The sequence below is a fragment of the Cricetulus griseus genome, chromosome 2, assembly GCF_003668045.3.
Source record: "Cricetulus griseus strain 17A/GY chromosome 2, alternate assembly CriGri-PICRH-1.0, whole genome shotgun sequence".
In the NCBI taxonomy this organism is placed as follows: Eukaryota; Metazoa; Chordata; class Mammalia; order Rodentia; family Cricetidae; genus Cricetulus; species Cricetulus griseus.
In genome coordinates, this window is record NC_048595.1 from 49,121,855 (window position 1) to 49,149,816 (window position 27,962).

General features: G+C 41.7%; 1 protein-coding gene across 1 annotated transcript in view; it reads right to left on the reverse strand.

The window, feature by feature from the left end:
* Positions 1 to 7,557: 7,557 nt before the first annotated feature.
* The window catches only part of Ror1 (receptor tyrosine kinase like orphan receptor 1), a 363,775-nt gene continuing 343,370 nt past the window's right edge, over positions 7,558 to 27,962 (reverse strand). Inside the window, exons 8-9 of the mRNA XM_027400498.2 lie at positions 24,066 to 24,277; positions 7,558 to 11,526 (exon numbers count right to left, since the gene is read on the reverse strand). Of these exons, the coding sequence (XP_027256299.1) occupies positions 10,099 to 11,526; positions 24,066 to 24,277 (1,640 nt within the window). The 3' untranslated portion in view covers positions 7,558 to 10,098. The remainder of the gene's footprint in view (positions 11,527 to 24,065; positions 24,278 to 27,962) is intronic.

Here is a 27,962-nt window from a genome sequence, read left to right on the forward strand (position 1 = left end):
AGGTTGAGAACTACTATTCTAGAGCTTTCAGATGTACCATTAAAGTGCTAATATTAGATTTCTCCTTTTTAAAAAATGTAAGTACTTGTGCCATTAAATTTCCTCTTAGAACTGCTTTCATTGTGTTCCATTGGCTTGGGTATGTTGTGTTTTCAATTGTACTCAGTTTGACAAAGGTTTTAATTTTCTTTTTAATTTCTATCTTGAGACTTTTTTTTTCATTCAGTAGTGAGTTCTTTGGTTTCCATGAGTTTGTATATTTCTGATGTTTCTGTTGTAGTTTGTATTCATCTTTAATCCATGGTGGTCAGATAAAATTAGGGAATAAATTTTTAAAAACCCTATAATCAAATGAAAATTAAAGCGCAACTTATCAGAACTTTTAGGATACAGTGAAGGCACTTCCAGGAGAAAAGTTTATAGATATTGAGTAGTTACCTTAAGAAACCAAAGCCAGCTCAAATATCATCATCATGTGCCTTGAGGTCTTAGGAATACAAGAAAAATGAAACCTGAAAGCAGTAGACAGGGAAAAAGGATCCGGATAGCAATTAGAGAATGCACACTAAAAGAGCAATACAAAGAATCCAGGAAATAGTTAGTGCTTTGAAAAACTAGACAAGATTGAATGACCCTTTGCCAAATTACTCAAAAGAAGGAGGTCTAAATTAATAAAATTAGATGAAAAGGGATGCTACTATAGAGTCTGATGAAATATAGAGATTTAACAGGAAGTACTTTAAAAGTTTATATTCCAAAATATGAAAAATCTAGAAGAAATAAACTCCTGATACCCATGGTTTACCAAAAGTAAATCAAGAGGATATAATTTGACAGATCTGTAACAGGCAATGAGATTGAAGTAGTAACAAAAAGTTTCCCAGTAAAGTGCAGGACCAGATGTGTTCACCAATAAATTGTAATATACTTTTATGAAAGAATTAACACTCCCGAACTTCAAATTATCCATGTAATAAACCCCCAACACCAAGCATGAGAAATGCTCTTCAGAACTGTTGGTCAGAATTGTTCAAGAGACTCCCAAAACATTACAGGCCATTGCTATTCTCCTTGATAGTCTCCTCTCCCTGAGATAGAAGTCCGTATTTCAGAAGACTGTATGTACTTCAGGAACAGGATCCAGAAGCCACTGAGCTGGACCCAAACACTTCCTCCCTGATGACTAGCTTTCATGGCACCAGAAGGCACCATGCAAGCTTTCCAAAGAAGAGGAGCAACCAACAGTTCTACCCTGCTATGATGCCTATGAACCACAACAACAATTAGCATGGCACCATAACCTTAAGGGTGCAATAGTGGCATACCCTGGCAGTCACCAACAGCTCTCGAATTAAAATTAAGACCTGCTCAGTTGGTCAGTGGTGGTGCACGCCTTTAATCCCAGCACTAGGGAGGAAGCAGAGGCAGAGGCAGGCAGATCTCTCTGATTTCGAGACCAGCCTGGTCTACAAGAGCTAGTTCCAGGACAGCCTCCAAAGTCACAGAGAAACCCTGTTTCAAAAAACCAAAAAACAAACAAACAACAAAAAAAGACCTGCTCAAAAAGGGAAAAATCATGTTTGGTAATGTAAATCTAGTCAAATACCCAAGACCAGTGAAGTCATGGATCTTGGAGGAGAGCCTACAACTGCCACAATACTTAACTAGCACAACCCCTAACTACATTCTTAATAGTTTTCCTTATAGTCACAAGTAAGCGTAGTCTTCACCACCCATCTAGGAAACTTCTCTTTGAAACACACTATTGAAAACCACAACCAATCAAAATCCAGGGTTGTAGAGCCCAGTCTCAATGGATGCTTCTACAAAACAGCTCCCAGAAATAAAGCTTACAGAACCTTAAGAGGTGAAAGATTTAAGAGCCAGAGGATCAGGGAGTTTGCTATAAGATTTTGTATCCTACGAATGTCAGATCCTACACCCATAAAATCCTACCAATAGACTGCCTACATATGAGGTGATCAAGAACAACAATAGAAATGCCAAAGTAAATGAAGGAAAGCATATGAGACCTCAACCTGCACAAAGAACTACAGACAGCTAAGCAATGCTGAGTGGGAGAAATAGTGTTCTCTAGAGACTATCCAATACCAAACGTCAGTCTTGAAAATATTCCAACAGTTAACATTATACTTATTGAGCATGTTGTGTTTATGCATTTAGGGATATATATATATATATATATATATATATATATATATATATATATCCAACTATTAAAAAAAGAGGTAATGAATTAGAAAGAGAACAAGGAGGGGTATATGGGAAAGGGGAAGGTTTGGAGGGAGAAAAGTGAAGGGAAGAATTATACACTTATATTATGATCTCAAAAATTAAAAGAAGTTGGGCTGGAGAGACGACTCAGAGGTTAAGAGCACTGGCTGCTCTTCTAGAGGTCCCAAGTTCAATTCCCAGCAACCACATGGTGGCTCACAACCATCCGTTATGAGATCAGGTGCCCTCTGCTGGCATGCCAGCATATATGCAGGCAGAACACCATGTACATAAATAAATAAATAAATCTAAAAAAAATTAAAAGTAATTTTTAAAAGAATATAAGCATAGGCAAGAACTTTCTAGAAGGATTCAGATAGCTTAAGGAATAATTACAAAAATTAACAAATGGGATTTCATGACATTAAAAAGCTCTTGCATTACAAAGGAAATAGTCACAGAGGGAAGACAAGAGCCTACATAATGAAAGAAAATACCTGTTAACTATGTATATATGACAGGGGATTAATATCTGAACTATATTAAAACTCTAAAAATTAAACACCAAAAGATCAATTAATCAATAAATGAAAATAAATTGGATAATTTAAAGAAGAAATAGAAGAAAATAGGAGAAATAAAAATGGCTGGCAAATACATGAAAAATTGTTTAGCTTCCTTGGTCATCAGGGAAATGGAAATGAAAGCCACTTTGAGATTCCATCTCATTTCAGTGAGAGTGGCAATAATCAAGCAAACACATGCTAGTGAGGACATGGGGAAAGATGAACATTTAGACTCTGCTGGTGCGCATGCAATCTAGTACCTCTACTATGGAAGTTAATATGGAGGAAGTTCATCATAGAGACACAAAATGGAGCCACTGTAGGCCCAGCTATGGCACTCTTGGTTACATCTCCAAAGGAATATCCATCAGTCCACCACAGAGATGTTTGCACAGCCATGCTGGTTGCTGCACAAAATATCATAGGGTTTATTTATCCAGTAAAAAAGTGAAATTATGTCCTTTTTGGGAAATGGATTTAGCATTATGCTAAGTGAAACAAAGACCCAGAAAGACAAATATCAAGTTTTCATTTATATGCAGACTTTAAATTTAAATATAGAATTATATGACATATTAATGACATTAAAATAGAAGACATAGAAGGGGGCATGCAAGAGAAATGTGAGGAAAGGATAACAAATACTACATACTTCTCATATGTGGAATCTATCATCTGTCATTTATCTATCTATCCACCCATCTTTTATCATCTATCAACTGTTATAGTGAGTCTTTCTCTGACCCACCAGCCAGCTCCCAAATAACCAAAGGGAGACTTATTATTAATTATGAGAGCTCTGCTGATAGCTAAAGTTTGTTTCTAACTACCTCTTACAAGTTAAATCAACCCAATTCTATTACTTTACTTTCTGCCTTGTGGCTTTATTACCTCATCTCCATATTGCCCATTGTGTTTGCAGTCCATCTTTTGGTATCTTCACCGTCTTCTTCCCAGAATCCTCTCTGCTCCCGGAATCCTGCCTAGCTATTAGCTGTTCAGCTTTTTATTAAACCAATCTGAGTGACACATCTTCACAATGTACAAAAAGATTATTCCACAGCAAAGTGTCATATGACTAAAATCAGAAGGGGAGTCATTTAGGGGAAGGAAGGGGATTGATGGGAAGTGTGGAAAGACCAACCAGGGAAATTTATAGAGGGTGGTTCTGAGCAGAGTACAAAGAAATATTTGAAAATGTCATAAGGACACCCATGCTTTGTACACTGTTTTAAGAGTGATTAACATTATGTTCTAGGGCCCTTCTCATGACCACGTGACCTTCATTGCTTCCAAACAGGTGGAAATTGATGTATGCCTTACAGTCAGGTTTGGCCTCAGAACTTGTAGTAACAAGCAGCATGTCTGAACTAAGACTGGATGAATGACTGTGTCTTAGGACTCTTGTTTTCTCTATACTGTGAAACAGGTTGTCCTTGAGAGACCCCAGCCAGGGAAGCCACACACTACCATGTCTACTGACAGACATGGGTGACACCTGTTTCTAGTAAGAGTTCCACTTTGCCTCTGAAGCCAGGAGAATTTGAGTACTGATCTATGCCTTTCTGTGGCTAGTCCTTGTAATGTCTAAATTTACAGTCAGGAGTGCAGGTAAGTGAAAAGTGAGATCCAGGCTCCTCCTCTTCACATTACATATTCCTTGAGTGATACCATCTTTTACAAAGTTCTAGGCAATGTCCTAGCTAATTTCCAGACGGGATTTCCTCTGCAGCTGACAAGAACATTCCTTCACATAGTCACTTGGGGAAAGGTCTGGAGCTCACCACCTCCCTGTCTGCCAGTGTTACCTTACTTATTTGTGAACAAGCAAACTCTTAAGTAATTAGAACTCGGCGAGTCATAAATATGTCAGCAGTCTGTCTTCCTTTACATCTCCATGTTTTTAAACTCTCCATACTAACTTCCTGGAGGATTGCCTTGACCTTGAATGCTTTGATGGCTTGTAAGGCTCACTATCCTGAGGTTTCAGTGACCCAGCACTCTTGGAGTTTATGGTAACAAATTTCAGGTGCGAGTGTGACAGGCTGCAAACCCCCTTGTGTGTGCCGCTCCACTCCTTTTCCTCCTCTGATCTGGTATTTCCTCTTTAGCCTTTGAGCTAGAGACTCAAAAAATTGCCCTATAAATTAAAAAGAGTATGAATGTCATCCTGCCACCATTCTAGATCCCTCTTGTTGTTCTCCCCTAAGTCTTTAGGCCCTATAGCTCCCTGGAGAGTGAGGCTTGTAGAGGACAGCTCCTAGGCTGCCAAGCCCCGATGGACTGCAGCTGATGCTGGAAACAAGCTGCAGGTGATCATTTCCGCCAACTGTCACAGGGAGGGGCCTTTGGGTGGCTTCCAGGATGATGTGAACTAGGAACTGGCCTTACCCTACAGACAAGATTGCTGATGTTTAGGGACCTTTGTGTGTGTGTGTGTGTGTGTGTGTGTGTGTGTGTGTGTGTGTGTGTGTGTGTGTGTGAAGCACAGAGGGAATTCTTTTCATTTTTTTTTTTCAACCATCAGTTTAGAAATTAAAAAAAAACCCTATGGAAGGCCTCGCCCTCCCTGGGGAACAGAAAGGATATGTGATAGGTAAGGTTTTAGTTGAGGAGGAGTGGTAGGGGAGGAGGGGAGGGTGTGGGAACTGGGAGTGACATGTAAAACAATCTTGTTTCTAATTCAATTTATAAAAAGATGGGAAAAATAAAATAGCCATAAATCTAAAAAAAAAGAAATTCAAATAAAATTGTATGAAGAAAACAGCTTCTTTGAACTTGCACATATGAAGGAAAAGCAGTTAGCCAGGATTCAAGAAGGCAAGGGTTCCCTGCTCCCTTCCTCCCTCCTAAGGGTGCAGAAGATACAAAGCCTCCTAGAGTTTTCAGGGTGCCCTCAGCCACTGACCTCCCTTAGCCTGTACTGTGTTTATTACTTCTAAAAATACATTCATTGCTATTACTGTGTGGAGGTGCACATGCCATGACACACATGTGACAACAGTGAGAGCAACTCTGGGGAGACCGTTCTCTTTCTCCATCTTTGCATTGGTTCCAGGGATCACCCATGTTGCCAGGCTTCCAGTACAAGGGCCATGACTTGCTGAACAATCTCCCCAACCCATTATTCATTTTCTATCCAAGTGAAGAACTACAGAAGAGTGTAACTTTGTGGGAAGGGTTGTTGGTGATCTTACCACTAAGTTTGCAAATTCTAGGTGGGCACTTCACCAGCTGAGCTAATAGCCCTATCCTCAGAAAAATACACCTGATTAACAAATGGCTTAACTTTAGTGCTGTGGTTTTTGTGTGACTGGGTTTTCTTTAAGGGGAATGAATGGCCAACATGCTTGTGTGCTGTTATATTACTGAAGATAAAAAGGTCACCCATCCCTACCCCATTCCTTTCAATTCTGTAGTAAATTTTAAAGATTTATTTAATGTATGAGTGCTCTATTTGCACGTACAACTTTATGCCAGAAGAGGGCATCAGATCCAATTATAGATGGTTGTGAGTCACCATGTGGTTGCTGGGAATAGAACTCAGGACCTGTGGAAGAGAAGCCAGTGCTCTTAACTGCTGAGAGAACTCTACAGCTCCAATTTTGTAGTCTTTGATCTTCAGTCTCTGCCAGAATCACGTGGAAGATTCTTAAAACACAAATTGCTGTGTTCTACCCTTAGAAATTTGGATTTAGTACTTAATTCAAAGAGGGACTTGATTATTCACATTGCTAATGAGAGCTCGTGGTAGCAGCCTAAAATAGGTAATCATGCTTGAAGGCATGCGGGGGGCAGAACTCTTGTGCAGTGAATATCTAGTGCCTCATAACAGGCAACGTGGGATCATGGTGCCAGGAACCTGCAGATGTTGGTGATTAGGGAACTAATGGAATCAAGGGACTTGAGGTTGAGGGGATTGGGATAGGAGCCCGGAGAGACCGAAAGAGAAAGTAGGAATGAAGGGAAGGTCCAGGCATTCAAGTGTGAGGTGACACCCACACAGCCCTCACTGTCTTGGATGCGGTTGCTTTATGGAGTTTGATGGTTGAAGTGGTGACAAAAGCTGTAAGTAAAACAGATGGAGAAGGCCCAGAAAGTTTTCTTGTGGTTTCTTTCTGTGTTAAACAGCAGAGATGAACAAGTCCTTTGAACTTCCATTTCCTTGACAGTGTGTAGTAAATGCTGAGTGGGAACTCTTTCTTTTATGCAAATCAGTTTACTGCATCAATTAAATGCCTGAATCTCTTTTATTTTACCAAATGGTTGGAATCTAACTTGAATGTGATAAGATATGCACAGACTAATCTTAGAGTCCTAAAGAAGTTCGAATGGAAACATCAAGGCAGAAAATAACTCAACTTCAATCTTATTTCTAATTTTTAGCATTCCATTATAAATATAACATTTTGATTTTAAAAGCCCACAGCTTGTCATCAACAGGCAGATTATACTTGGCTATGAAATGGTCAGGATTCTTCTTTCCACCTATGGTCACTAACAAGACAATGCCCACATCTGGGTTCTTCTACAGGACTGGGGCTTGAACCTAGGGCATCACACATGCTAGGCAAGTGCTGCACCACTGAGTGATGTTCCCAGTCCTGAGGGTCTATTTTTTTAAAGTCTACTTTAAATATCATTTAATTGAAGTATGATAAAAATAAGAATTGTGATTCCTCTTTCTAAGAAATGTCAATCATTATTAATAATATGAAGATTTCCAAATGCTCCCATGACAGCAATATTCAGAACATATTTTATAGTAAACATTTTAATAAACAGCAGCATAAAATAATCAGTGTTTAATATCATCTCTGGTGGTGAAATACATATGCATATATCCTCAATATAAAATAGTCTTTTGGTCATTACAAGTCCATGCTTTTCTATTTGGAATGCCCATAAGAACAAATCAAACATCGATACAGTGATTAAATGCATGCAGTGAGAATAAGGAAAGATACGGTGGTGTGAGCTATCTGCACATTGCCATTACATATTTGAAGAAAATCTACATTGAGTTAAAAACAAGCAAAGGGAATAAGGAAACAGACCAGATACAAAAATGCAGATATATTTTCATTTCTGTGATACAAACCATAAACAGTTTTGTGCAGAGAAATAATAATAAAAAAAACACCTGAAAATAAAGTTAGCTTACAAAACATTGTCAACAAAGTGAAAGATTTTTCAGCTTGTGAAAAAAGGTACCATTTAATACAAAAGAGGCTGCATGCTGCAGCGCCACAGCACTGGTTTAATAATTATAATAAGTGGTTTTGAAATTTAGTTTGCTCACCTTAATGGCTTCAGTTATTATAAAAGGCTTAAAAATAAATGTTATAGTTCTTTATAAAAAACTAAGTTGAACTTATTTTTTTAACCATAATAATGACTTTCCAGAGAAGGTATCTTACTGGCTCATGGAATGCTAATCCCCCTTTAAGGGACTCCTTGAAAACTCAGGTTCACTGAGACTGTGTTTACTCAAAATAAATATTCTTGGAAAACAACTGATTGTCATACCATATACAAAGTTGTGGTTTGAAGAGTCATCGTTAAACAGTTGCATAGCAACAAAAGGATACAATCTCCTCCTCTACTCAACTTCAGAGATGTTACATAGAATCAGCTTATTCATGCCACAGAATAGCTCTTAATCTATTGCCCAGTGAATCTGAATATAGCCAACTCTTTTGTGTTCACAGTACCTATAAGTTCATGTTTGTTCGGGAAAACCTAGGCACATTTTGGTAGACAGATTTCCTAGATTTCTTATGCAAATTATACCTTTAAAGGCAGAAACTTCAAGGTCTTTCTAACTTATATCCTCCCTCAAGAAATATTTCTTTCTCTCATGAAATATCTCCAGGATTTATTTTGCATAAGTCTGGAAGTCTTTAAAGCTTTAAAATAAAAGCAAGACTTGGTGAAATTTTTCTTAGAATATAGGAGTTATTTTTTAATAAGAGAAAAAAATCAAATTTAAATTTCCTTTCTATGGAGAACTTGAGTGCCACAAGAATTCCGAACTTGGTAAAAAGTAGTTGGCAAGTAAATACCAGGATGATGGCACTCCTTACGGAAGGCACGAAGGATCAAATTGCTTGTTTGACAAGTTAAGGAATTTGGAATTTTGTAATTTTTGAGAGAACTCAGTATTCTTTTTTTAACATCCCACAATGTTTTTGCAAAATAGGATGTATCCTCTTTGGATTCCAGTTAGGTCTATGAATAAATTGTTACACTTCTTGGTGCTAGGATCTAATCGGTGAACATCTCCAGGAAAAACAAGGAGATAGGTGAGAGTTTAAATTTACTTGATACTGGCATCATCACAGGGTTTCCTCTTGCTCACAGTCTATAGACAGTAAACATTCCCCAGACCTTGGCCAACTTGTAAACAGGCTGCAAGGCAAGGGTGTGGGTGTGCTTGCCTCTGGCATCGCTGTTTGCAGTGTGAGTGATCCAGGGAAGCTCCTATAGAGAGGCTGACCAAAGCAACAGCGAAACAACCCTCTCCTGTGGATACTGATCTAGGGTGAGGGACCATTTTCCTGACTGTCTCCTTGGGTGCCCCATTCCTAAAGCAATAACCCAAATCTACAGCCATTTCCAGCATCCACATCTACCTTCTTTAGGGCCTGTGTAAACACATTGTGGAAAGGGGACTGGAAAAGGCCTTCATGATGGTAAGAGGAAGTTCACATAAACACCCTACACCATCCCAGAGAAGCCCAGCTACTGAGAGAACTTCTGTGGACATGACAAGTCTGTATGGCTCATTTCCATCCAGGATTTAAAATGTAGCCTCAAGTTCCCTCTGTGGTGCTAAACACCACTCCATTCAAACAAGCTTAGAGTCTACATTGAATCAAAATAGTTCCTGAACACCTGTCCTGAAGTAGAGACAGCAGGTAGACAAATGCTACAGTATATACATTTTGGGGGTAGATCAGCCATGGTGACCAAGGCAAATACACAGAGCACCGTTTGACTTCCTTTTTTGGTTTACTTTGTAATTACAATGTTCTGTTTCTCTTCATTGGTTTTCAGTACTTGAAAAGGTCTGTTCCCAACACCATATCAAACACCGCGATGGAGTGTAAATCCCACAATGCATTATTTTTTTCCTGGCTGGTGTCTTTCCAGTAAGACACAGTTAAACTTCACAGAAGATACTCATTGCAATGTCTGCTAAATGAGAACCTTCAATAAAAAAACATTTGAATATAAATCTTTTCTGCCGCTTTTTAGTTTATCCGGTACAGAGTATTTACAAAAGTCACACATTTTATACTTCTGCAGAAATCATAGATTCGGTGTGCCCATGAATATTGGAGTCTCCAAGCAAAGATGGTTGCTTTGAGTCTATTTTGTAGGGTTTTTGAGATTTGTTGCCAAAAACAGTGATACCCATTCCACCAGGGTGATTTGGAATTGACATGTGTGGTAACAACGGAACATTTGCTTCCTGATTGGATCCTGATGAGGGCAAGCTGGCCACATGGCCAGTGCTGGTTGACCCACTGGCGCTGCTTGGGGACCGACTCTTGGGAGGCGGGCAGTGCTGAATCACCCTGGGAGGCCCTGCAGGCTGGTAGTGGGCAGCCGGAAAGGCTGCATATCCCGGAGGTATTGGGTAGCCATTAATGGGGATGAAGCGCTGGTTTTGAGGTATCGCTGGGCCAATGAAACCAGCGATCTGGCCCTGTGGTGTAATTCCCTGGCCAGGGAACATGTAATTGGGAAATCGGGGGTTGCTGAGGTTACTCACAGGGCTGGCACTGAGGGAGGTGGTCTGTGTTGTGGCATTTCCACCAGAGGGAGTGGTAGAGCTGGTGTGACTTGAGAGGCCTTCCCAGGATCGAAGCCGGACATGGATGTCTTTAAAGCGCGGTCTTCTGGAAGGAATCTCATTCCAACACTCCGTCATGAGGCTGTACATTCGCGGCGGGCAGTCTTCAGAACACGGTAACAGCTGTCGCTTCCGCACCATCTCGATCACTTCCTGATTACTGAACCCATAATATGGCTGGAGTCCAAAACTGAAAATCTCCCACAACACAACCCCAAAAGACCAGATATCAGAATCAGAGGAGAATTTGCCATACATGATGGCTTCAGGGGGCATCCAGCGAATGGGCAGCGAAGACTTACTCTGCACCCTGTAGTAATCAGCAGAGTAAATTTCTCTGGAAAGCCCAAGGTCTGAAATCTTTACATGCAGTTGCTCTCCAATTAAAATATTGCGAGCCGCAAGGTCCTTGTGCACAAAGAAGTGACTAGACAGGTATTCCATGCCAGCGGCAATCTGAATTGCGATGTGCAAGAAATCTCCATGGTCCAGGCTGGATTTTACGGTCCCATCTTCATCACTGCTACAGCCCACATCGGAATGCGGGGATCTCATAATGAGGAACTCATGGAGGTCTCCCTGGTTCGTATACTCAAAGAGCATACATACAGGTTGTTCCTGGGTGACGGCACCGAGGAGGCATACAATATTGGGGTGATGTAGTTCCGCCATAAGAGAGGCTTCCTGTTGAAATTCTGTCCACTGCTGGGGGTTGTTATAGTCTTTCAAGGTCTTGATAGCCACCAACTGCGCATGGTCCATGCCTGGGAGGTAGAGATGGCCCTTATAGATTTTTCCAAAGGTACATTCACCCAATTCTTCCATGAAACGTACAGCAGAAAGGGGCAACTCCTTAGCCTTGCTCTGTAAGAAAGGGAAAGTGAACGTTAAACACTTCCTTAAAGCCAGACATCTTGGTACTGAAATGAGAGGGGCATACCAAAGGTAAATAGGTGGGATAGTTGTGATGAAGGTGATGGTAAAAGCGCTTGGGTTCCCTGCAGACCAAGGCTTGCTTATATAGTTCTATCCGTTATAGTACTGATGTGACTCCAGCATCTCCGTGGAGGAGACTTATTTTTTTAATAATGGTTGAAGAAGGTGGGTGTGGTGGCAGATGCATGTAATCCTAGCATTGTGGAGTCTGAGGCAGGAGGAGGGAGGCTATCTTAGGCTACCCTGTGAGGGCTTATCTAAAAAACAGAACAAAATCCCCAAAGAGAGAACAAACAAAGAAACTGGAAATGGAGACCAAAATGGGGGTGGGGGGGTGGGGAGTAGGGCAGGCATGGTGGCATCTGCCTTCAATCCTAGCACTTAGAAAACAGAGGTAGAAATGTCAGAGTTTGAGGCAAGCCTGGGCCAAAGCCCAGTCTCAAAAAGGACTGGGAATATAGATAACTCAAGTGCTATCATGTGCAAAGCCCTAGATTTTATTCCTAGGCATAAAAGAGTGTGTGTGTATGGGGGGGAGGGCTACTGAATAGAATATTATAAAGTTGTGGAAAATAAGGAAGCATTTTATGTGTAGGCATGGGATGGTCTCTAAAATCCTACTGCTTTTAGTTCATAAAAATCAGAGCAGCTTGTAAAAAAAAAAAATCAGAGCAGCTAATGCCATATATAACCTTGGCATAAGAGAGGAGGAATAGAAAGAACCTGTCCACATTTCTTTGTATATGCACAAGAAGATTTAGAGAGCTGATAAAAGGGATTTCAGAACAGCAGTGGCTATGAGGGAGTATAGAAGTAAGAATTAGAAAGAAAAGGGGTGGAGGTGGAGATTTTCATCTCAGCTCTTTTACACATTAAAAAATTTAGGATTAGGTTAAAGAAACATTAACTAACAGAGTAATTAAATTTAAAAGCATACCTCAGTCTTTCCATCTGACTAATCAGGAATTTCTTTTCCACCATTATAGGTCTACCTACTATTTTGCTTACATGGTCTAGATCTGTGTTCTCCACACAGTTCCTCATGTTGTGGTGATCCCAACCATAAAATTATTTTCATTTCTACTTCATAACTGCAATTTACTACTGTTATAAATCATAATGTAAATATCTGTGTTTTCCGATGGTCTTAGACTGCCCCGTGAAAGGGTCACTCGACTCCCAAAGGGGTCTCAGCCCACAGGTTGAGAACCATTGGTATAACAGGTGGAAAGTAACTGTGATTTTGCTACTGAGCTGTGTCTCAGTTCCTAAGACCATCGGGAATATGTGTTTTCTTGTGGTCTCCACCCAGAGGTTGTGAACCACTGGTCTAGACTGTTTCTTTCTGCTTTTTGGCTCAGGTGATTAAACTTGGGGCCTCACGCACTCTAAATACATACTCTACCACCGCTCTCCATCCTCATGGTGGGATTCTTGTGGGATCTGTCAGCCTTCCTTTAAAAAAGGTAATGAATTAAACTGACTGTTTTTCTCAGAGCATGGGATGATCTTTCCTTTTCTGGGAAGAGTAACTTGAGATGAATCCTTCCTGCATGATGTTAAGGTAAGGATTCCCATGATAGCTGATGGTAATTAAGTAACTGAAAGGAATCCAATGGATGCTCTGTCTTCTTAAACAGTATAGTAGGTGTTCATCGATTTTTTTACCTGCCCAGAAGTTCCAGACTTAGATACTAGAGAAGGATAAGGAACAGAGCACCAAAAATCTCTCTTGGGAAGAAGAGAACTATGAAATAAACCAATGACCTATCAGAATGAGAATGAGGACTTAAAGCTTGGGTATTCTCCTACACAGCTGGAAGTTAGCCCTTGGCAAAAAGGTGGGGCTCAAATCACTGAGTTATGAAACCAAGCAAATCTGGGTTGACATTTTTTTTTTTTTTTGTTGTTGTTGTTGTTTTATGAGACAGGGTTTCTCTGTGTAGCTTTGGAGCCTATCCTGGCACTTGCTCTGGAGACCAGGTTGGCTTCGAACTCACAGAGATCCGCCTGCCTCTGCCTCCTGAGTGCTGGGATTAAAGGCATGTGCCACCAATGCCCGGCCTGGGTTGACATCTTTGATCTGCTGTTTTCAACTAATACTAGTTAATTCCTGAACAGCACGTAACAAACATTAACAGACAACACAGGTCGATATGGTAGCTGCTAACCTTGAGTTTATTCATTTCCCTGCAGCCATCGGAAAGTGGACTAAACTTTGTGAATGATTTAGATCTGCAGACTGCCTCAAGTAGTTCTACAGAGCCCTTTCAATTCCCTTTATTTTTTTAAAATATGTTTTAAGTTTTATTTCTAGGAGTCTCTCTGGTTTTGTATAGTTGTTTAGTTTCTTTTAAAAGTGTTCTTCAAATTGATGTAGAATTCATTTGGATCCTGAGGGCAGGTGAGAAACTGAGCAGCTGTCAGTCTGCTCCTCTTTCTGGGATGTGTGGGTAGAGGCAGAGACCAGGTGGGAAAGAGACAAGAGCAGGCCAAATTCCTGGGAACAGGAAGAGAAGGGGTGACCAGGACCTTGGCAAAGGCTTGGCCTATGGATCCCCCCAGTCTTTGGAGCTGCCCCTCCCTCCTATGAGTTAAACAAATTCCTTCTCTCACATTTGTCTTTTCAAGAACTCATTTCATCATTTTGTAGGTGGAGAAGGAGGAAGGAAAAAAGAATAGAGAATGTTCAGGAAAGCTATTCTGAAGCCCGACCTGCAATGCCAGGCAGAATGGCTCTGGAAGCAGAGCAGGGCTCTGAGACCAGCCTGAATTGGAAGTAGGGAATGATGGTGGTATATTCTAGGGTGTTATAAATGGTTCTTTTTTTTTTTTTTCTATTTATGCACACAGAAAGGCTACATTTTGATCCAATTGCATCTTTTCCTATCTCATCAGCACTGGTAAATTAGACTGCATGGAGCCAAGTGTGTCTTCTCTGACTTACCTAAGGAGGAAGAGGTTTACAAGAGTCACCCTACACCAAATGTGAGCGTTTGCTATGGGAACGAGTAGGGAAACACCTAAAATGGCAGAGTTCAGAACCGATTTTGAACACCTGCGCAGCAGCCAGCCTAGGAAACGCCCAGAAACACGGATGCCAAGCTTAGTTTCAGGGGAGCTATTCACACCGTGATTTGCATTTAAAAAATGCTCAAGTTACTTGGTACAAATGAGTCTTAACTACAGACTCATTTTCAAATTTTACATAAATCCTTAACTAGTTAAAAAATCATAAAACTCCTTAAAAGAAGCCGTCAGTAGACTGCTCTGAGATGGCAGGAAATTAGCTGTATTGTTAAGGAACAGATGGTTTACATTATACAAACCCTTTAGGCTAAACTTGTTTAGGTCTGGCATATTGTAAATTATATTTTAGTAATGAAAGTGAAATGACCCCTGCTTGACCTCAAGTGGGGTTTGTCTGTTTGAACCAATGCAGTGGAAAACTATGAAAGAAAATGAAGTCATAAAGTTTTGGCAGTTCAATTTTGGCTCATTTCAAGTTAAGGGGTTATAAATCTGTTTAGTTTTTGTTTGACAAGTATTTGTCATACAGGGATGTACAAAATGTAAAGAAGTGTAAAATACACACGAGGCACAGTGCCAAAGTAAACTAAGTACAAAGGCACCCTGGGAAGAGCAGGGTCCCGGCCCCTATCTCTCCATCGCTCCCTCCATTAGTTGAATGACAAGATGGGCTGCGTTTATTATATGCTGTAAGGCAATTAAGTACCTTAAAACCGAAGCAGGCTTTCAGTTTAAATGTTAACATTTTTACTTCTCAAAGTAAACACACATCTGCCTCAGTTCGGCTTTAAAAATTATATCATTTTTGATGGGGGGGAGGGGAAAGTTGATGCAGAAGTCAATGTGTTGGCCAGGGTCTGGTAGGGCTTGTTCCCCAGATATATATATAATATATATATATATATATATATATATAATATATATGAGAGCCACTGGGCTAGAGTGGGAATGAGCTCTTTGCAGAAGGGAAAGAACATGTAAGTTCAAGTCCAATATGAATATGCCCTAGGTCTGGCCATGACACAGATCCTGAGGCCACGATGATGATGGTGGCCTTTTGAGTGAGGGATGAACAGGAAGTAGTGATGTTCCTTTTCCTTCCTCTTAATGTGTCATGTGGAAGTGAGAAACCATGGGCAGGGGTTTAAACAGTTTTTAGTATAGAGATGAGCACAGGTTGGTAACAAGAGCCATCTCGATGACTTTCTCTTTCTGCTTGGGGGAAGTTGCATCTCAGGTGACAATAAAATGAAATGATGCCTGGGGGTGGGGTGGGGAGAGCTGGTGGTAGGCGTGCTGTCTCTTACTCCTTTTACATAGGTGATTAGATTCCCCCAGGAAGTGAGGTGAGATTATGTGTGGCCCTGACCAGTTACAATGCAAAGCTCCCTTTAAGACATCCCTCTTCTCTGCATGGGAAGGAAGAAGCTACAGTGTGGCATGGGAGAGGAAGAGAGCCTAGAGCATGAGAGACTCAGGGAAAGGTTGCTGAAGTTCCTATCACCCCGAAGTTTCCATCTGCAGCCCCTGCCATCCTGTCACTCAAGGCAAAGTCACTTCCCATATTTTGATGGTCAGGCCAATTGTGATCTTGTGGTGTTTTGTTTTGAGAGAAGGCTGTACCCGAACACAAGCATTTCCAAGGGCAGAGAAGGTTCCACACCATGGCATTTGTGCTTGCCCATCTTAAGAGGGATGAGACGGGCACTGATTCTACCAAAAGGAGAGGTTTAGTTTTGGTGGTGGGATGTAGGAAGAGGGCATTGCCAGGTCTGCCATCTCTGGCAGCAGTTTTCCCTGAGCTCTGCTTGCTTTGGAGACAGACTCTTCTGACTCTCAAGTACCAACAATCAAGTCTCCACTAAGTGGACATCCGATCTACCTAGACAAGACATTTGTTAGATTATTAGGCCCATCCCACAATCTCTGATTCTGTATGGCTGAGATGCCCCAAGTCCAGCAGTGCCCAGGTAAGTAGAAGCTCTTGGTCTGGAAGCCTTACTTATAACGTCACTGAACTTAACAGAGATGCATATCCTGATCATTTTCTCATCAAACTGGGCCCCCTGCTTCACTTTCAAAGAGTGATCACAGGGTAACTGAAGAAGCAGGTGGAACAATTCTGATCCAGACAAAGTACTTAAAAAGATGCTTTGGAAACACCAGGTGGAAGAAAAGTACAAGTTACCAAACAGTGAATAGCTTCCAGCTTATTTTCTGTCCTCTACTGTATTAATATGCCCTGAGGAGTTAGTGAGAGTCAAGCTTCTTGATATATCTTAGCTATGCCTTCAATGTAGAGCCAGTTACTTAGGATATATTTTAATGGCTGACTACATCTGCCACACAACTAGTCTAATCTATATTGATACATGGAGTCATATAACATAGGTACTAATACTGTGGAATACCCAGAGTTTACATGCTGGCTTGCCTGTGAGAAGAAACACAGCTCCTGCATTAATGTCATAATCTCAGCCTATAGCAGGCACATATTTGACTTTTGGTCATATGCTCAACATCAAGATCGTAAAACAACCACATACATGGGTGTGTTTTCCTCACGTGCTAGGCTCAAATGACAGAGTAATTGGCTGGTAGAGGCTCGTTCGAGACTTCAGAAGCCCTTTACCAATAACTTGGCCATGCTTCCTTGTCTTTCTGTGGTACATGTTATTTTCCAAAACTCAATTCAATCCTTATCATAGCCCTCTGAGTTTCACCCTGCAGTTTCTCCATTTCATAAATGAAGACAGCAAGGCTTTCAGCAGTTAAGCAGCTAGAGAATCACAGCTCTTAAATGGTGGAGCCATGGTTCATATCCAAGTAAAGTCTGATCCTAAAGTTGAGCACTTTTCTGGAAAGGGCTGTGGAGCTTTTGCTTGATCCTTGGAGACCTCTCCATCTTAAAACCACGGTCATTACTGGTAGGTGAATGGAATGTCCAAAGCTGGAGAAAGTCCTGGTCTGTCAGCTTGACCTTACACATTGGCATTCTGTTGGTTACTTGGTAAGTGAACAAAGCCTGGGGATGGCAACTTGGGCTGAAATGAGCACAGGCCTAGGATAGTATTAAACTGCTTGCCTCCAGAGACTACCTCTCTTTTCTGTATATTTTGCCGGTTCTCAGGTAAACAGGGTTGGGTTTGTGAAACAATTGACTCTACTCATAAAAAAGAGATGATTATATTCTAAAGGCTTAGCAGCCAGCCTTCGGATGATTATGAATTGTTTCAAAGACTGCCGCTGAACTAAGAGGCTTCTGGCTTACACAGTCAAATTCTAGAGGGAGCTTCAACTCAACGCAGACCTTCCTCATTTGATTAGAGATCAGCAGGACCTCTCTGGAAGGGATTCCACTCTAGAAGCATTCATTTCTTTAACTACAGTCACACTGTTGGGTTGATCCTGTGGAGTTTTATGTCCATGGGTAAATTTCTTTTCTGCTCAGACATGCAATAGGGCAGATGTCCATAATTTTTTAAAAAGTAGGTGTGTGTGTGTGTGTGTGTGTGTGTGTGTGTGAGAGAGAGAGAGAGAGAGAGAGAGAGAGAGAGAGAGAGAGAGAGAGAGAGAGAGAAGGTTCCTGTGTAGTCCTGAAGAGGGTACCTGATCCTGTTCCTCCGGACTGGAGTTACAGGAAGTTATAAGCTTCCTAATGTAGGTGCTAGGAACCGAACTCCTGTATTCTGCAAGAGAATACATGCTCCTAACTACCAAGCCATCTTTCCAGCCCATGATGTCACTAATTTTCATAATAGATTGATCCCTCTGTGGTTCTATGTTTTGATCAAACATGAAATGAAGGCAGTGGATTAAAAAGAAGTCTTTGGACCTTGGGCCCATACAGACCTGGTTGGAGGCTTGGCTTTGTTTCCTGCTGTCTGTGGGACATTGGGTGAGTATTAATCTCAAGCTTCACTTTTTGTTTTCACACCAAAGTTAGACTCAAGTGAGAATTTTCTTCCCTGGAAGTTATGCAAAGTCTATGGAGATACTACAGCCGCACGTCAGTAGTGAAGTACATTGGTCAGTCCAGTCACAATGCCTATTGATGAGGCTCATTCTCAGAAGCAGTTTTGACTCTCCAGCTGAGACAAGGGAGTGGATGCCTTCACAGCTGTCACTATCACACCGTCTTAAACTCTAATGCATTTTATCTTGGAAGTGAGGCTGGGATTTATGCCATCAGGATGGGTACCAGCAATACCACAGCTGTCCAAAGAGTTAGGTCTATGTCTCAGCTCTGATTCTTTTTCTTTGTCTCTTCCAAGTTGTGCTGGGGGCTGCTGGGTCCTGTTGTTTTCCTATAAATGTACACTTCCCTATAAAGAGCATCTGGCTTCAGAGAGGTTTGTAGTTATCACCGGAACCAAAATAATAGGGATTTCGAGCTATTTCTACCTGCAAGGTGCCAGACACACTACCTCAAAGCATCAAAAAAGTCTTCTTAAGTACTATTTTTATCTTTCCTTCCCAGGTGAGAAAAATAAAGGTTCAGAGAAGTGTTGAGTAAGTGATTTGTTTAAGATCTCATGCCAGTAGATAATGGAGCCAAGATCTGTAATCCAATCTTTCTACCTCTAAATCCTGGCTCTTTGAAGACTATCAGACTACCTCCTACCAATACGCTTCGAGAAAAATATGGCTGCAATAGTTAGGCTCAGACGATGGGGACTCTGGAGCACTGGCATGAATTTTATAACTTGAGATTGGTCCTTCCAAGTTTGTGAGTTGTTTTACCCAGGGGAAGATCAGGCCCACCAGAGAGTGGAAGGAGATAGAGAAAATAGCAGAGTTGTTTCCCTCCAGGGAAGTGAGGAAGCAGTAGCAAAGGAAATGAAAGGAAGGAGACAGGAGAAATGGGAAAGAATCTTGAGGTGGTGATTAGGACGATCAGATGTTTCAGAGACATAAAGAGGATGGGGACCTGGAGAGGGCTACTGCATTAAATCATACCATCCTTGGGCTCCAGAAGGCCAAGTCAATAGGATGGTGAGCTTAGGAACTTTGGGAGATTAATTGGAAAGACATTTTGTGTGCCTCGCTTTCGAGGGCGTGGTCAGGCACACCTGTAGCCAGCCCCTAAGCAGGCGTGGCTACAGGTTCCCTACAGCTTTTCTTCAAAACAAACAAACAAACAAACAAGCTAACAAACAAACAAATATATAAAAACCCTTTATGTGCGTTGGTGTTTTGCCTGCATGTATGTCTATGCACCACAGGCATACCTGGTGCCCATGGAAGCCAGTAAAGTGCATCGGATGCCCTGGTCTGGAGCTACCAATGGTTGTGAGCTGTCATATGGGATCTGGGAATTGAAGCCAGAACTGCTGTAAGAGCAGCTGGGACTCTTTAAGTGCTGAATCATCTCTCCAGCCCCTGAGTGGGAAAGTTATTGATGACAAAATGACACAACATCTGGAAAGGACAGGTGTTCAAAAAGGACAGCCATAGCAGGGCTCGGAAGACTTGGAAAAGGGGATAGGTACATGTACAAACTTATATATACAAGGATGGATACATATACAAAGAAATGTCAGTACATTCTGCCGCCACCTTGGCTGAAGAGAAAAGACAGACAGAAGTGTAGCCTAGGTATTAAAAAACAGAGCAGCAGGCAAGCCACGGGGTGGTGTGTGTGTGAGGTCATCTGAAGCTACCTGCTCCAGAAAGCCAGGAGCTCTTCCCATCAGTCAGGAGCTGTAGGAGTTGGGCCCTGGAGCTACTTGGGCTATGACCTGCCTAGGCCTGCTTTCTTTTTCTTGTGCCATTCTTAATTTCCCCACCTCTTAGCCTCTTCACTTGCCTAGCTAACCCCTCAGGTAGGCGAGGAGGCAGGAGGCTGAATGTCCTCTATCCCTGCTGAGGGGCCATATTTCACAGACTGTCTCTCTGACACATGAGGCAGGATGGTCTGTTTTTTGAGGACTGGGAGGGTTTGGGGAAGTGGAGGCAAGGAAAAGAAGCAGAGGGAAGGGAAGTCAGTTTCTAGGTCTCTCATTTTCTATAGTGCTGCACCAAACCAAAGCACCCAAAGAAAGAAAACAAGCAAAACTTCCCTAAACTGTAAAATTTACAATGCCATACACAAAAGCCTTGTTTAGTGTGGGCACCATTGGTAAACCCATTAAAAAATTAAGCAGCTTGAAATTTTTGGCTGAAATTTTTAAAAAAGGGAAACAAACAACAACAACATAGCCCTTCCCCTAGACAATCTACTACTTCTTTTTCTGAAGAGCTGAGAAACTGGTGAAGGGCTACGTGACTCCTTACAGGCCCTGGGCTGTGAGAGGGGACCACGGGAGAATGGTCCACCTCCTGTCTACACAAACCACCTCTCTGCTGAACTGGAGCCCTTCAAAAGCTTTTCTTGCAGCATCCCACCCTCTAGCTCTGGGGCCCAGGCCCATCTTGCAGCCAGTCTGTCTGCTGTGGCTGCTTTTTGTGTTCTGGAAAAAGGGGTCGGTTTCTAATCTCCCATAGAAGTCTCTCTTTAATCCAAACACTGAGGGGGAATGTTAGAAGTTCCACTGGTGAGGAAAGATGGAAAGAGATAGTTTCCACCCTGAAAGGCACATTTGGATGGGTAAATAAGGAACTTGGGGGTCTCTGGCTTTTTAATAGGACAAGGAAAAATTTGAAGAAGGCCAGGGCAGGCCGGCATTGACCCCTCAATCCCTTCTCATTCCTGGCTCCTAAGCACCTTTCCGTTTTGTTCTCGTAGTGCGCTTGATCTCAGGCCTTTCCTCTTTCTTTTCTTATGTGTGTCTCTTCCTCTTCAATTTTATAGGCACATGCAATATTTATGTGGCGGTGACCTTTCAAAGAAGTCTTAGAGAGTGACTGTTTACATTTAGAAACTTTCTTGAAGGTCTACAAAGCCCTTTGTACTTCATTCAGGGAAGGCACTTGGTAAGAACCAAAGCAAACAACGGGGTAACTCAGAGCCAAGTCCCTTAGGAGAGTAAGTGGGGGGAAGATAGCATTTGTTTTGTTTCTTTTCCCCTCCCACAACCTAGTCCGGTATTCCAGCCAGCCCTACTTCCTGAATTGGTCTTGAGGAGCTTGTAAGCCAGTTGTGTCTAAATTCCAAGTCTTGTGTTGATGAAATCTCCACACTGGAAAATTTTGCAAGGGATATGTCAAAAATTGCAAACAATGAAAACAATGTCTGCTCCATCGGAGCTCATGCCAATACCTCTTACACTTGTCTCTTTGATCATGGAGGGTGGAGAAGGATTATTACTCTGGACAAATGTTCCTCCTGGGGCTGGGTACATCACTCAGCTTGTGACTTAATTCTGGCCACTTCAAGTTTTCTGAGAAACCAGGGGTGCCTCTGGCTTCTGGCTACCTAGCATAGACTGTCCAAGTGGATCCACCAGCTGCTTACTGATCCCTCCCATTTTTGTGTATGAATTATTTTGTAAAAACTTTATGAGTTGGTGAGACCAAAGGTTTTATTTAGAATCAGAAGATCTTGTATTCGTGTTTTATCCCCAGGGATTATTAAGCTTTCGATGTTGGCTGTGATAGTTATCTGTTTTTTTTTTGGAGGGGGGTCCAGGTTGCCCTACTTATACAACAGCATAATAGTATCTACTTTATGTAATACCTAGTAAGATCAAATGTGATCATGGAAATAAAAGCTCCTGGCAATTTATATTAATCAGTATGCACTAACATTCTCTGTTTATGCCACAGAGGTCTCTGAATTTGAATTCTTTATTTGAAAAATTGTTAATTCAAAGATCCTTGTCTGTTAGAGTATTATAAGCAAGCCTTTACTAAGATAATGAGCAAGGCTAAGATACAAAATGGATACACACACACACACACACACACACACACACACACACACACACACACATTTTTTCTTCCCTGAATGTAAGTCACTTTTCCATGGATTCCAGCACAGTAGTCAGGACTGATTGCCCAGGACAGTGTCTACTACATTCTGTACCCATTGCTACCAACTGATTGAGTGACATAGATACGATAGGGAAAGAGACTCCCAGAACAATGGCTGTTGCACAGGAATCTTGAAGGCATAGTATATGTAAAAGTACCTGCTAAGCTCACTGTTACTCTAAAAATGTGCACCAATCCCAGCCTCTTCTCTTTCCTTCACCCTTGTAGTAGCATGAAGTAGTAAGAATTGAGTGTGGTATAACATTAAATACTATAATGCATCCAAACAAGCTAGCCAGAAGCTGGATTTCAAAAGCATGGAAGCTCTACTGTCACTACCCTCAGACTATATGACATGAGCTTACTCTAGGGTGTGCAGTATTATTACTATTTTTTTAAGTGCTAGAAATTCACACTTAACTAGTGAGCACCAGTTTGGCTTAAGAAACAATATTTGAAAGTGGATTTTTGACATTTAAGGAACCTGAAAGCTTTACCAACAAATACGACTTTGAAACTGCAAATGTGTCTTGGAGACTTAAAGCATCTAAAGCAGTAAGCAAAATAAAATAATATGAGGCGTTATAGTCTCCATAAGTCCATTCTACATAATAAGCAAGGAGATGAGTTAGTTTGCATGTGAAGACACCGTTTTTCCTAAAATGCTATTATGAAGGTCAAAAGAATAATAGGGTGCCTAGCACAGAGAGGATTTGTTGCATGCATGGTCTTCTGGAGTTGGAACAAGATGAAAGGGTGAGCATTTGGAAGCAAGAAGTTTGAGCTGGTCCAACGAGTCTCGCAGCATGGCCTTGGACTGAGATGCTGGCTGTCCTGAGAGGGAGTGCTTGGGGGCTACAGTGCTGGATTTAGAATAGCAGCTGCATTCAGAGTAAGGACAGTGACCATGGGATCCTCACCACAAACTTGAGCAACCCATGTGTTGAAAGATGAGTAGGAAAATCAACAAGAAAGGGGTTGATCCAGTAGAGGGGGGTTCAGGTGGACTACCACACATCAAAGAGTGCCAGGAGGAAAGCCTGTCTATTAAAAGGCATACAAAATATTTCTTCAAAAACAAGCCACAGTAACAAAAAGCACATGACATATAATTTACCATCTTAATCAGTCAAAATTATATAGTGTATTATAACAGATTTCTATATTTACATCATGTGCCATAAAGCAGGCAAGTCTGTAAACAATGTTAGATCTCTTTCCTCTCACTTTGGTTAAAAGGGCATGGAATTCCCTTCTTTGAATTTGAAAACCAGGTCATACTCTGAGCCCTGTGGGCCTGGCAGAGAGCCCTTCTGGCCCTACTGTTCCAGTGAAAGACTGTGGTCTGTCTTGCCACACACTGGAGCAGATCTGCTGCTGAGATGAAGATTGAGCTGCCCCTGGCCAAGGTAGAGTTATAGGTTTAGTCTCTATTTGCTGCACTCTGCATCTCCTCTGGTGTTAAATGGGGGGAGGGGGTTTACAGTGGTTTGCTCTCCCCTGAATCATGACATTCATCTTACCTTGGGCTTATATGCATTCAGCATGGACATCTCTACATTTTGTCCTCTGACGGGTTTTGGTTGCCTCTGGACTGGCTGTGATGATGACTTCTGGTTATTGCGGCACACACAGATGAAGAAGAAGAGGAAGGCGATGGCCAGCGGAATGGCCACACTCGGCACCAGAATGTACAAGATTTCCATTTTATTCTTCTCTTTGGAATCTTTGGAATCTGGGTGCAGACGAAAGGGCAAGAGTTAAACTCGTTAAAACAAAAAATGTCTAATATTACATTGCAGAGTTTAAATAGATTTATTCTATACACACAAATTCACAGTGAGAAAAAGAAAGAATCTAATACTCATTATGATTTGTTTCTATCAAACCCTCAACATAGTTTATTGAAGTTTAAAAGTTTAAAGTTCAAATGTTTGAAAATCACAGAGGGACATTATGAAGGTTTAGGATGGGTGAGGGAACCTATGACGTAGTCCCTCTCCAGCAGCAGACCTATCTTTCTCTCACACCTTAAAAGTTAAGTGACATGTGAAAGTACTGTGTACATGAAGCCTTAATGCAGACCACAGGGCTTTTCTCCATTGGCTGTCAGCCCAGGTCAATGGCCACAGCATGGAGCTCCTGAGTTCGAAGATGCCTCAGCTTTGGTGTTAGGGGCATGCAGGCCAGCCCTGCACCTTCCAGGATCAACATGACTGTAGAATCCTGGTTTCAGAAGGCACTGCCTTGAGAATGTAGACCTGTAGGCAGACTGAGTTCAGTGTCTGGCAAGCTGTGTAACTCAGGCAAATCATCCAGCAATCTGGTCTCACTTTCTCTCATCGAGAAGGAAAGTAAATGTTCTGGAGGGTGTCTACAAGTCCCTCCAACACAGAAGCGCTGTATAACTTGACACTTTTTGAAACCCCAGAATTTGTCGTGAATGGTTTCATATGAACCCAGTAATTGTGAGTGCTAACACTTTGAAGTATAGTTTTGAAATCTTATACATCCATTTTACCATCTCTTGGCAAAGAATATAATATACATAGAAGGATATGAGGTATGCTTTTCTTTTTATTAATTTGATCCTGAACAGTAAAGCCAAAAGCATTGGGCATATGTCATCATCAATGAATTATTTGCCTGATAAAATAAACACATGAATCATGGGATGGTAATTAGAGGGGTTATGAAAATGGCATGCCCTGACCACCATCAGCTGTCTTTCTTTGACAAAACCCAAAGTGCGGACATTCTGAGTGATGCCAAATTCAGGAGATGCTTATTTACTCTACAGAAGAATCAACATGCTTCCATTCGGCTCTCGTTCCACTCGTTCAGTGGGTCAGCAAGTGTGAGCCACTGAGCGCCAAGATCTGTTCTAGGACCTGGGAGTGTAGAATGAATTACTGCATGCCTTCTGTTTTTAAGAATCTCACAGTCTTAGAAGGAAATGGAGAAGGTGTGATTGCAATATGTTGTTGTAATGCTGATGCACAAGTATAAATGGACTGACAACGCAACCCCAAGAGCCCTTGAAATAAGGAGGTCCCTCAGCACATGTAAGTCTTTACCTTTCCAACTTCTTTGCGATGCTTTCTTTTAGGTGAGATACCACTGTACTCAACCATACTTAGCCTTTTTCTCAAACACATTCAGCATGTAACCTTAAGAAGGAGCCCCCAAAAGTGGATGTTGAGAACATTCTCTGTGTGTTAACCCTCCTAAGGGCTTGGGGAAGGGTTTTACATTTTTTTTATTGAGCTCAATAAAAAAATATAGCATTTTTACTATTTATTTTTCTACCGACACAAAGTCAGGTTTGCTATCAATATTACTATGAACTGGGTACTTTTCAAAATGGACTCATTTTATGGTGACATCCAACTCCAGGGGAAAAGCAACATGCATACCACTATTTTTCTAATGAGGAATCTGAAGGCCAGGGTAGCAACGCCACTTGCTAGCCTGAGGACATGCAGCTGGCAGGTCAGAGGCTGGGTGTCTCCCAATCAGTTTTGCTCCATGCCCCCAGCTCTATCTGTGACCCTGTGCTACCAAGGGTTACATGCTTGATCTTAGGCACCTAACTTCTCATGGTGAGAGCCATGGGAAGAATCTGCAAGGTAAGGGGTAGCACCGAAGTTCTCAGTTCCCCACTTTTCACTATGATGCATAAATAGCAAACCTGGGAACTTCTGGAGTTCACACGGACACTACAATTTCTCTAGTAGTGGTTGTACTTGCAATGTCTAGGGATAGATAGAAAAGAAGCAGGCGAGTGGAAGAATGCACACCACAGGGTTTAATGTGAGCACCCGTACACACACATTGTGTACAAAGGTAAAAGACAATTTGGCAGAGTAAAGGAAGGGTATGTTTATAAGTCAGACTCTTGTGAATACTGCCGTTGTCATCTTCTAGGTCAAGTTGAACCAGTGCTTAGCCATGCCGAACAAACAAAACTTCCATTATATAAAATAAAAAAACCTATGGATTTTATAGAGCTGCTGTAAACACAGTCATATGGAAAGTACCTTTTCTGGTATCTGTTGCAACTCAAGAGTTTTCCTTTAGAGGGGGATTGCTGGGATAAACATTTGGAGCTGGAAAGTCCAAATAACCTAAAGCAAGAATCACCCTCTCTGATCTCCAGCTTTTCCTGTATTCAACAGGAATAATAATAGCTAGTCTCCCAATCTTACTTGGTTCATGTGAGACTCAAATGGGATCAGATTCATGAAAGGACCCTGGATAATTGGAAATTGCTATTCGGTTGTTGGATGCTATATTATTAACATTATAGAATTTCTCGGTATGAGCGGGCTATCCTTGCTGTTGTTTTTGGATTTTCAGTGAAGTCATTATGAGCATAACGATTACAAAAGGAATGAGGCTAATTTACTACTAATGTAACGCTAGTTATTTTTCCAGCCCAGAGTTTTAGCAACAAGAGAAAGTAGGGTCTCACCTGTCTGCCAACAAAGGAGTCTATTCTACATTCATTCCCTATCAGATTATGCGTGGAAGGAAGGCCTTTTATTGTAAATGGGCGGTCTGGGAAAAATGCTCCTGTGGGTCTGTTGGAGAATAAACTTCAAGAGGCTAAATCCTTTTAACACACCCAGACTTGGCTCCTCTGCTTACACAGAGGATGGCAGGAGCACAGCAGGCAGAAGGTCCTCTTGCCAAGTGCAACAGTCCCAAGGGACAATAGGTGGTCATGTTGGGAGAGACGGAAGACAAGCTCAGGGTATCCCAGGACTTCAAGGCTATTCCCACACCCCTCCCCCCATGCCACTGTCTGCTGGTGGCTAGAAGGGGGGTCCAGCTACTGGCATAGCAACAGCAGCGGTAGCAACAAGAAAAAGAAGAAGAAGAAGCCTTAAAAAAAAGGTGCTCCATAGAACAATGAGCAACCTTTATGAGAGATTACAAAACTAGCCACTGCCTGGCCATTAAATTTTAAAAACAAAATGTGGTATGTGGGTGGGTGGGTGGGTGGGGTGTGTATTTGTGCCACAGCATGTCTGTGGGGTCAGAAAATGTGAGGAAGTTGGCTGTTTTCCTTTTACATGTGGGTCCTGGGAATCAAACTCGGGTCCTCAGGCTTGACGGCAAGTGCCTTTACCCACGGATCCCTCTCACCTGCCCCTGTATAGCCATTACAGTTCAAGCATTTTTACCCCTCATTTTAAGCTAGCACTTTGGCATGATCTCAGTTTACATGCTGAGACCTTAAAGCTGAGAAGGGATAAATTATTTGCCAAAGCTGGGCAGTAGCAGTGTCATCGGCCACCAATACTGTCATGCTTCCTAAATTAAGTCACAGATAGCTACTCACAGTATGGGATAGGATGCTTTCTATCATTTTGGATTCCAAGATCCCCTTTCAATGAGGGCTCCTATCTTTGGGG